This window comes from Nicotiana sylvestris, chromosome 4 (genome assembly GCF_000393655.2).
Source record: "Nicotiana sylvestris chromosome 4, ASM39365v2, whole genome shotgun sequence".
Taxonomy (NCBI): Eukaryota; Viridiplantae; Streptophyta; class Magnoliopsida; order Solanales; family Solanaceae; genus Nicotiana; species Nicotiana sylvestris.
In genome coordinates this window covers 42,040,499-42,052,375 of record NC_091060.1, presented here as the reverse complement: position 1 = coordinate 42,052,375, position 11,877 = coordinate 42,040,499, and the positions used below count along the sequence as shown (strand labels likewise).

The 11,877-nt window shown below is 36.8% G+C and overlaps 1 protein-coding gene across 1 annotated transcript; it reads right to left on the bottom strand.

The window, feature by feature from the left end:
* Window positions 1-3,516: 3,516 nt before the first annotated feature.
* On the bottom strand, window positions 3,517-6,073 carry LOC104228309 (uncharacterized). Its single transcript, XM_009780753.2, has 3 exons — window positions 5,888-6,073; window positions 4,811-5,054; window positions 3,517-4,295 (listed from the first exon to the last, which is right to left on the bottom strand). Exons 2-3 carry the CDS (start codon window positions 5,021-5,023, stop codon window positions 3,987-3,989), a joined length of 522 nt encoding a protein of 173 aa, XP_009779055.1. The 5' UTR covers window positions 5,024-5,054; window positions 5,888-6,073; the 3' UTR covers window positions 3,517-3,986.
* Window positions 6,074-11,877: the final 5,804 nt, after the last annotated feature.

Below are 11,877 nucleotides of genomic sequence, written 5' to 3'. Positions count from 1 at the left end.
GATCTGCACTTGAAGGGAACGACTTTTGTACAAATTTCTTCAAATCCATCCCTTTCAAGATTGGAGGTGCCCCTGGTATCTGATCAACTCGGGAATTGTATGTTTCCACTTTTTTATCATTAGTTTCGATTTTCTTCTCTCCTAACTCAATTCTTTTGGTGAGCTCTTCGAGCATTTTCATTATTGCAGGACCAATCCCCGATTCATTACAATTCGACCTTTCTGGCACTGGCTCGATACGGCGAGTGATTTCTGGTTCGACCACACTCGGAGTTCTATGCTGATTTTGTAACTGAGCAATAACGGCATGTTGAGCATGTAGCATCTCAAATATAACCTTGAGATTAACTCTTCCGTCTCCTCTGCCCTATGTACCTTGGCCACCAGATTGGCCTTCTCTGCGTACACTCCCTTCGGGGTCCATGCCTAGGTTCGCATTTAAAGCAACGTGCGAACTAACATCGACTGAATTGGCAACTGATGCTCCCCCGAGATTAGCTTGTGGCACCTCGGCTCCTAGAGCAATTACATTGTCATTTTCCCCGTGAAAGCCGAGACCATCTTCATAATGTGTGGGTGCGTTTTGTGAGTTTGACATGTTTTAACCTGAGAACAAAGACACTTGACAAGAACAAGCGTAAAATAGTGCATGTTATTAGAATCAGCACCGAACAATCGCTATTATCCTTAGCCCAACGGTGGGCGCCAAACTGTTACCCTCAAATTCGGATAACAATTAAACTTGTATTGTGGTTTAAAGGATATATGATTTCGTCCAATACCAATTGATAAGTAAGAAAATAAACGAATAAATTAGAGAATAAAATAAATCAAACCAGTATGCAAGCCAAGTCTCAACCTCGACTTGGGATAGCCTCGAGGTGGGATAGTAAATGATAAAGCAACTTTGATGAACAGTAAATGAAATGGCAAGAAAGTAATGAGTGTATCAATTCTTATCAGTGAAAAATGACGACCCATTCATTTCTTTATATAATAGAGGAGTCCTAAATAAGGTACACTTCTAATTATAGTAGGAAACCATATTAACATCTAATTAACCATTGTAGATTGATCCACTCCGAGATTCACGCCACGATCCTCGACCAATCGTGGATATCTCGCCTTTTCCGTTATCAAGCTATGTCAATGTCACTCGAAGTCTGCCTCTTTTTGGTTGCAATCGATGTCTACCTCGGTCCGAACTCGACGTCCTAGCTCTTTGACGTGACATTCCTATCTCGACCAAAGAACGAAATCGGATAGCCCCGATTTCTACCGTATACACCAAATATACCAGCTCAGTGAAGCGTGTAGGGGATTAATCTTGAAATTGCGCCAATTAATTTAGCCAGGTGTTAGATTCTTAATACAGTGAGATATTCCCTCAATAAAGACCTTAAGTGAAAAATCATATAGTCAAATCTAGGATCAATAAAGGGCTTCGATATGTGGTATGAACCATCAAACTAATCACTTCGAGGGTCAGTTATATATCAACTCCATTATTGACAAATACAAAACCCTCTTGGTATATATCACCACTAGAGGTGCGTCCAAAAGTTTCGAATTCGGATTCTCAGAATGGAAAAATTGTTGAGAGAAAGTGTTTTCCTTAATTAACAAGTTATGCACGACACTAATTTAAATTAATCAGGCCAATAAATTTCGAATATCATATAATACACAAAATATCATCTTGGTATCACGTTAGACTAGAGGAATATAGGGGCTAAAGGAATAGGAAAGATAATTGTTTGGTCTATCTACTTGTGCTTTGTCCCAATGGGAGCAATGACAAATATACTGTATCAGTAGTAAGATCCGACCCATTCAATATCTTCTGCTCGAATTATACTGTATACGATTAAACAGTACTCCTACTTACTAAAATTATGTATATTTGGTTGGAACTCATCATTAGTCATCACAAAGAAACAGTGGGAGTCTTGATATCTATATAAGTAATACTACTTCCGTCTATCTTAAATATCGTTTTAGTTTAAATTTGGTCTAAAATAAGTGTTGTTTTGGAAAAACACATTAATTATTCTTTTCATATCTATCAATACTCCAATATATGATTTGAACAGTAAGAATAGAAATCAAGGAAAATTTGAGGAGATTTAAAGAGTAATTTAGTTAAATAAACCTTAGAACCAATGGTATAAAATTATTTTTTTGATGGTATGCCAAAAACTTAAATAGCATTTAAAATAGACGGGAGTTAGTGCTGAAACTTGAACCCGTCTATAATGTTGCTGTGACGCTGTCTTCACAGTGTTGGAACTGCCAAATTCTTTATGCATTGAATGAATGGTCAAATTAATATTGTCTTAGTTGTAACGCACAAAACCAAATCCAGTATTCCGATTCCGCAACCATTTCCACCCCATTTGCCTTTTGTGTTCGTTAGAATTTCCGCGTACACACACTGTGCAAATCTTCCGAACTACCCTTTGTTCGAGGGTTTGATTCATATATTTTCATTTGGGTAAATACCAAAAAGTGAAAAGAACTAGCGGAAGAATTTCGAGATTTACTCTTTTAGGACAGAGGCAACAGATTAGTGGAGGCAATTTATTTGGAGCAGGACAAAATTATTCTACATATAAAGATAAAAGAAAAATTTTACTAAGAGCAATGGTACTCATATTTTTAGAGGTTCTTAAATTAAGTGAAAACAATTGTAAAATAAAAATTTGATATTGAAAAAACTTAGGAAGGTGGCATATCATTTTAGCATCAAGATTCGATGAAATTAACCTTTGCAGTTTAGTCTTATTTCATCATTTTTAAACCCAAACTTTCTCCAAAGGCCCCAACACACTTTTTTTGGTTAACTACTTCACTCCATTCATTTCAATTTATATGGCATTATCTTTTGCTTTTTAATATTCTAAGATGCTTGAACTCTATTACTACATAATTTTATAACTTCAAAAATTCAAATCACACGAGAACGTCTTAGTTCTCCCTGTAACTTTACCTCTGTATCTCTGAAGTCTGAACTTGTAAGAGCCTTAGTTGGTGATCCGAGCTCTTTCTCAATGATGAACCTTCTCTTATCATCTCACTGGCCGATCTTATCCAATATTAAGATTTTTAAAAAAGGGAGTTGGTTTAACTAAGGAATCTCCTAGAACCATTTTGGAATGTAACAGTGATAGCCTAGATACTATAGCACAATTTCCGGATTCTTCAGTGGATGCAAATTTCCCCTCTGATGTAACTATTTTAACCATTTAGTTTGTTAATATAATCAATCCCTTTAAACCAAAAAAATACTCCCTGAGGGAGTAATGCAGTAATATTTCCAATTGAGGAAGGAAAGGATGAAAAAGAAAAAGTGACATATCAGTTGGGTGGGACTGTGAAATTGAGTGATACGCCTTGAATTGCAACGATATGCCACCATAGTCACGTGGGGGCGTGAAAGCATCAATCATAGTCATACCACAATATTGAATTGCAACGAGAGGAAAGTGATGGATATAGATGCACCACACGCAATGATGCAACGCAAGAATCAAAGCCGTAAACAATTTTTATATATCTTACATTTATTTACAAAGTGAACTGATTCCACTCCGCACCTAATATTTCCTTCTCTTTACAAAATCACTTCGATTACGGCCCTCGTATTGACATTCACGACCCAAGCACATACATCATTTCAAGAGGGTCAGGACCACCTCACTTAAAAAAACTCATTAAATTACTCCTAATTCGCCTCTAATTACTTTGTTAATAACGACTCTCATTTACTTACAGAGACAAAGACACTATATTACAATTTACTTACATAGACCCTTTGGACATATTTACACTGGCCAAAAGGATCTTTCTTCAGTTTCTCAGTCGACGAAAATCTTCAAACTCTTCTGCTGCCGCTAGTTAAAAACAAAAGTTGATGACTCGTTCGTGTAACTTCAAGTTTCCTCTATGTACTTTTCTCAGTATTGGACTGGTATTAAGGTTTTTTCTTAAGCCAAAGCAGGGATGCTGCAATTGCGACGATCCCTGTCAAGGCAATCGAAACCCTCAACTCTCACAGCCGGATTGTGGCCAAAATTCGCCCTGCTCACACATCCGCCGCCTTTCCTGGCGGAAGACGATGGGGACGAAGTCAATCCGGAGGGAATTGGTATTGCCCGTGGCGAAACTGGGGTGGCCTTTTCATCCCCAAATCGTGCATCTTGAATTAAAGGGTTAGATACTCTGCTCGGCGGCGACCCACAAAAAAATGGAGGCGACGAGGCTACTTGTGCTGCTGGTTGATCAACTCCACCACCCTGTAAAATTTTCAACACCAAATATCAGCAGATGAATCTAAAGAACTTGTGACACAGACCATGCATATATAACGCGCCTCAATCCCAAATAAACTAAGGTTCATTATATCAATTCGCACTAACCAAGTAACTCCATGGATGTAAAGGCAAAAGGTTAAAGTACCATAAACATATTATATAATTAATCTAAATTCAGTTTGATTTTTACTGATTCTAAATGGATGAAGACCAAAAATAGAAAGTGAATCAATCATGACATGTCCATTGCTTCAAAGCCACTCGATGAAAAGCATAACATGAGATTCACATTCGACAACTAGCACCGACAAGAACATGGTGCCCACACACTTGGACTTGGACATATAATCCTTTTCCATAGGTCCACAAATACGCTCCTTTTTATTTTATTTAATATTTAATTTTCGCTTTTCAAACCAATGCATTCCACATACACATACTAGGATTACTGTAACCCAAAAAAAAAAGTACTGAACAAATTGAAGTGATAAACCTACCTTTGTGAGGATGATATCCAATAAATCAGCTCCAGATCTTGAATCACAAAAGTCTTGCTGATGCCATCTGAGAGGTCTCATAGGGCCGCCGCCGAGACGGCGGGGCTTAGGGCAAATAACGGCGTCCTTCTTATCGGAAATTGAGGAGTAGGAGCGCATCATCATCTCTTCACAAGCGGCAAAATTACTTTGTTGAATGGCACAGTGATTCATTTTTTCCAGACAAAATTTATTTAAACAACGCCTGCACGACAAATGAAGATTTTACTTCACAGATCCGAAAATAACAGTGACATAAAGGAAATAAAACTAATACAAATTAATTTCCTTGAATAATTAAGTTAAAAATTTTATAGATCTGGTCAAATCTTCCCAAAAAAATCACAGGGTGGAGATTTTGACCCTTTCCGTTGAGACAGCCAGAGACGGCCGGAAAAATAAATAACAGAAATTTAGGGAATCGTGGATCTACAAATTTAAAACCTATGAATCATGCGACAAATTGATACAACTATGCAAATCAACTACAAAAACGCGTAAATTTCCAGCTTCATATGAATTTTAAATATTTGTCAAATATACTACTCCACTGTATATGTATATTAGAGTCGAAAAATAACATTTCAGAGAAAGAGTAAGGCCGATATTAACCGGCGATTTAACTCTGCGTTGAAACAACTGAGAAGTCACTGGGGAAAAAAAGAACAAAAAATATAGGGAAACGTGGATCTAAAAAATAGCTTCAAATCATATAAAAAAATTGTAAAAACTTAGCTTTTTATATTTAGACAAACGACTAGATTTCCAGCTCAATACGAATCTACTGCAGACAAACACTTCGCCTATAAATTACATCTATATATTAATTGGCAAAAAAATCCGATACTTCCTAGTTTCTTTCACAGATCTACACTATAGAACAAAAAATCGAGTTGTCTAATAGTATTTACGTGCTATAACTTATAAAAATTACACTCAAAGCAATTTTTTCCAAGACAAAAAAGAAGTGTGAAATCGCAACAACATAAGCAAAACGTAATCAATCTACAGGAAGAAGAGAGATAGAGAGATGTTTACCTAAGGAGCTGTACGAAAGAGTATTGGTTATTTGACGAGGAGGATTCAAATAAAGGAACAGAGAAGAAATAAAGGGGGAAAATGTATGAGAGAGAGAGAGAAGAAACGGTCAGTTTTAAGAGAGGAGTAAAGAAGGTTAACAAAGAGGGGGGTTGTATGAGTTTTATACAGAGGACAGAGAAAAATATCATATCAAATGTACAATATTTTATTGTTTTTAAATAAATAAAAAAGGAAAGAGAGAGAAAATCCGTGTACGGAGAGGCGAGATCTGCAATGGTGCAAAAAAGAAAAAAGAAAAAGGAATATAAAGTGATAAGTTATTGGGTTTTTTAATGTATCATGTAGGCGGTGCTTCCCGCGAGATATCTCCTCGATATTCCCACCCACTTCGAATCATTTTCTTTTTCTTGCCTTTTTAAGTTTTACTTCTTTTCTTTGTAAATTATGGACCAATTTTAAATATAATCTAATTTTCGATATTTTATTTAGTTTTTGGAATATCAAATAAAGTTTTTGAAGTTACAAATTCTGAAAATCACATCTGAAATTGTAAATTTTTTATAATGTAAATCCCGCTCTTGATTTTTGGTCGTAGGTTTATAGAATTAATTTATAATTTTAAAAATATATATATTATCTAATTATGATAAAGTAAGAAAGTTCAGTGTGCAATCAATTCATATTAACTGTCTTTTAACACTTTTGTGACTTGTTAATGAATTTTTTTGAATAACATTATTAATACGAGTACTTATTTAAATTGTATTTATCTCTTTCTCTTAAATATCTCACTTTATTAATACTTTATGAGTTAGAAATGTAAGAGTGAACTTATAAGAACATAATAAATACTTATTTTTTTAAATATCAAAAAATTTAAACAAACTTAATTTGTCAAAGTGATTAATTTATCAAAGGCAGTACAGTCAATTATTTTAATATTTGTCATTCTCTATACCTTATAATAGTCTAAGTTATTTTTTGAATTAATTTTTCATGTTATACTTACTCCGTCCGAGTTATGTAAACTTTTCCTCTTCACGTGTTGAAGAACATAACCCCCATGACAATTTAATGGATGATGAAGATACAAGGGAGAAGAAGAAGAAATAAGAAGAAGATGTAGTGAAGAAGAAAGCATAAAGTTTCAGAATTTCCAAAGAAAGCTTTGGACTTATGTCTGAAGATTTTGATTGTGTGACGTGTCAGCATATTTGCATTTGATATTATAATCCTAAGATCTAATGTTGACCGCTGGATTGAAAGGAGAAAGGAAATATGAGCCATTCATTTGATACAGCTGATGAAGGAATTTTGGAAGCTTCTACACGTGAGTGAGCACATGCTCACATTGTAAAGAATAATTCTTTGTTAAGTTAGTTATACAATTAGCCAATAGGAGATAGGACAAGTGTATAGGAATATATTGTTTACATTCTATGTACCTATAACATAGGGTTGTATATAAAGAACAAATTGCTGTGAATAAAGCAACAAGAGAAAATTTTCACAAATCTCAGTCTTTCTTTTATGGTATCAGAGCAGATTTAGCTCGATCCATTCACAATTTTCTCATATTCCTATCAATCTTCCCAAATCAGCTCTACCTTCATCTGTGCGTTGAATCATGCCTGGAACAGAAGCTGCAACTGATATTACAGTTTCTGGATCAACAAGCATTGGAGTAACAAATGATTCCAATCACCCTCTTCATTTGCATTCTTCTGATACTCTAGGGATGGCTTTGGTAAGCTCACCATTTGATGGTAGAGGATTCCCAGGATGGAAAAGATCTGTCTTCATTGCAATCTCAACCAAAAATAAACTTGGCTTCATCAATGGATCTTGTGTTGAACCAAAATTGGATGACAAGGATTACCCACTGTGGAGTAGATGCAATGACATGGTCACCTCTTGGTTGCTGAACTCTTTGACAAAAGAGATAGATGACAGTGTCATTTACTCAAGAACACCTAAGGACTTTTGGAGCAGCCTGGAACACAGATTTGGTCAGTCAAGTGGAGCCAAACTGTACCATATGCAGAAGGAAATTTCAAAGACAATCCAAGGAAGCAACAGCATATCAGCTTATTTTACCACACTTAAGAGACTTTGGGGTGAGTTGGACTCTGTTAACTCACAATTAGGATGCACTTGTGCATGTAACTGTGATGGTAGAAGGAAGATGGCTAAATTCATGGAAGATCAGAGGGTCATTCAATTCTTAATGGGGTTGAATGATGCTTATGCACAAGCAAGGGGAAACATACTCATGCTTAGTCCTACACCTAGCATGGATCAAACTTACTCATTGTTGCTACAAGATGAAAGTCAAAAAGAGATTTACATGAGCCCACAGTATCCTATTGATGGGGCTTCTTTAATGGTAGGCACACAAAATAAGTTTTCACAGAAAAACAACCAAACACGGAAATGGTGGAACCCGCAATAAAAGTCAGCTAACACACAGTATAAATCCAAGCCAAGGAAGTCCAAATTCAACCCCAATGTTAGTTGCAGCCATTGCTCAAAAATAGGATATGTGAGGGTTGATTGCTATACGCTATAGGATTCCCTGATGAATTCCAATTTACTAAGGGCGGAAATTTTCAAGGAACAATAAAAGTAAATGCTACAATAGCAGATTAGCAGGGAGATGGAAACTCTGATGAACATAATGGAGGAAATTCAAACAATCAAACTCCGTTTTTCAGTAAAGAAGAGGTCTCTAAACTGGCAAACTTAATCAAACAGGTACAAGTTGGAAGAATAGGGAGTGGAAACTCAGAGATTAGTGCCAATGTTGTTGCTGGTATTATTCTTAAATACTCAGGGACATGTATTGTTGTTTTTAATACTAAAACCTGGATCATTGATTCAGATGCCTCTAAACATATGTGTTTTGATTCCAAATCTTTCCTAACTCTGTCACCTTTGCATTTTCCTTTACATATAAGTTTGCCTAACTCTTTTCAGCTCTTTGTCACACACATAGGACAAGTTTGCATTCAACCTGATATAGTTCTAGAAAGAGTACTCTATGTTCCATCTTTTAAGTATAACTTGCTATTTGTTCATAAGTTATGCACTCAATTCAAATGCATCATCAATCTTACTTCTAGTCAATGTCTATTGCAAGTCCCTGTAATAAGGAGGGGACAAGTTTTTGGTGAAGTAAGAGATGGATTATATCTACTCAAGCCTAGAAGTTTAGAGTCTAGAATTCAATTTAGTCAAAATATAATTTCGATCCCAAAAGGAAGTGATTCCAGTCTAGTACCTAGTAAAGGTTCTTTTTCTATTCCAGTCTTTGCTAATGTTGTTTCAGATGTAATTTAATGGCATGTCAGGTTGGGGCATTTTCCTTTTTCAGTAATGAAGAAACTCAGTTTTGTTCATTTTCCTTCAAATTTTAATGATGTGTGTGAAATTTGTGCTAAGGTAAGGCAAACTAGGCTCCATTTTCCCATTAGCCAAATCAGGACTAAATCTCCATTTGATCTCATTCATATAGATACTTGGGGACCTTTTAAGACTACTACATACAATGGTTACAATTACTTCTTGACCATAGTTGATGATTTTAGTAGGGCCACTTGGACCTTTTTACTAAGTACCAAGTGCAATACTTTTCCAGTCCTGAATTCTTTTCTCTACATGGTAGAGAGGCAGTTTAACAATAAAGTAAGGAGAGTAAGATCAGACAATTCTTGGGAATTGGGAAAGGGAACACAGGAATCTAATTTTTTTCAGGAACAGGGGATTCTTCATGAAACATTTTGTGTAGCCACACCTCAACAGAATGGGATAGTTGAGAGGAAACATAGACATCTTCTGGAAATTGCAAGAGGTTTACTGTTTCAGTCAAAGGTTCCTCTCCAATGTTGGGGAGAATGTGTTTTAACTACAATATTTTTAATCAACAGGTTCCCTTCCAAAGTGTTGAAAGGGAAGACACCTTATGCAGTTTTGTTTGGGAAGGAACCTACATATGAGGTTCTCAAAAGTTTTGGATGTTTATGCTATGTCTCAACTCTATCTCAAAATAGAGGAAAGTTTGAACCAAGAGCTAAGGCTTGTATCTTCTTAGACTATGCACAAGGTCAAAAAGGCTACAAAGTAATGGACAAAGAGACAAAAAGATTGTTTATTTCCAGGGACATCAAATTCCATGAAGATTTCTTTCCTTTTCATTCACCACATTCCAATACCTACTTTCTACCTTGTTTTGACTCCACTAACCATACCCATGTACCAGATATGGCACCAAACTATACCTCATGTAACGACCCGGCCGGTCATTTCATGTGTTACCGCTCCGTTTTCCCCATTTTTACTTCTTATTGTCTTATTCAGCGGTATTATGTATTATCGGGTTGGTTGGCTCGGGTTCGGAAAGGTTTTGGTAAGGTTTGAGACACTTAGTCTCTTTTTAGTAAGCTTAAGTTGGAAAAGTCAACCGAATGTAGACTTGTGTAAAAAAGGGCTCAGATGTGAATTTCAATGGTTCAGATAGCTTCGGGAGGTGATTTGGGACTTAGTAGCATGATCGGAATGTGTTTTAGATATCCGAAGTAGATTTAGGCATGAATTGGCGAAATTGGAATTTTGGCATTTTTCGGTTGGTAGGTGAAATTTTGATATAGGGGTCGGAATGGAATTCCGGGAGTTGCAATAGGTCCGTCGTGTCATTTGGGATGTGTGTGCAAAATTTCAGGTCATTCAGACGTGGTTTGATAGACTTTTTGATCGGAAGCGGAATTTGGAAGTTTTTGGATATTAGTTCTTAGGCTTGAATCCGATGCAATTTTGGTGTTTTGATGTTGTTTTGAGCGTTCTGAAGGTTGGAACAAGTTTGAATGAGGTTATGGGATATGTTGGCATATTTGGTTGAGGTCCCAAGGGCCTCGGGATGGATTCAGATGGTTGGCGGAGAGTTTGGAGTTTTGGAAAAGTTGCAGAATTTTCTGCTCCTGTTGTTTCCGCACCTGTGTATTGGGGACCGCAGGTGCGATGCCACAAATGCATAGAAAGGACCGCAGATATGGTCAAGGACGCGAAGGGCAGGATCCACAGATGCGGAGTGCTGAGCGCACCTGCGCCAAGTAATTGATCGCAGATGTGACATTGGGCCTTTAAGTGAAAACTGCAGGTGCGGTAGGCAAGACCGCAGAAGCGGAAGAAGGACCGCAGGTGCGGAATCCCTGGGTCAGAAGGTATATATTTCATCGTTCGTTATTTTTAGCTTTTCTTCACCATTTTAAATCGACTTTGGAGCTTATTGGGAGATTTTGAAGAGGGGATCAGAGGGAACTTCATTGAGGTAAGATTGTTGATCGTAAAACTCGTTCCTATGGTGTTATTTCATTGATTAGGCTTGAAATTTATGGAAATTGGTGGGTAAATATTGAAGAAACTAGGGCTTGAGATTGGAGACCTTTGAGTAAGGGTTTGAGGGGTCATTTGTGGTCGGATTTTGGTACTTTTGATATGGATGAACTCGTGGGAGGATAAGGAGTTTACTGGTGTAATTTTTATCGAATTTAGAGATGTGGGATCGGGGGTCGGGTTTGGTTAATTTCGTAATTTGTGTTATAATTTGATTTTTTTGAGTGGGCTTTGTTCCCTTAGCATATTTTGATGGTTATGTACTGATTTTGGTTAGATTTGGAGCATCAGAGGTCGATTCGAGAGGCAAAGGCATCGCGGACTAGAGTTTGGACCGGTTAGAGGTGAGTAATGATTGTACATGTTGTCCTGAGGGTATGAAACTCCTGATTTCAAATCGTTGTGCTATTTTGAGGTGACGCACATGCTAGATAACGAGCGTGCGGTCGTGCACCATTGGGGATTATGATTTAGTCCGTCCCGTACGATTGTTAAGTCGAGTATTTGATTAAAACTTGTTTGATATCATTGTGTTTTGGAAAGTATTATCATGTTTTGGGCTGAATGCCATATTTGGGCCTCGTGCCAACTATTTTGGA

Coding starts and splice junctions, on each gene's coding strand:
- LOC104228309 (XM_009780753.2), bottom strand. CDS start 5,023: ATGAATCACTGTGCCATTCAACAAAGTAATTTTGCCGCTTGTGAAGAG. Junction 4,296..4,810: donor TGGATATCATCCTCACAAAG/GTAGGTTTATCA, acceptor AAAATTTTACAG/GGTGGTGGAGTTGATCAACC.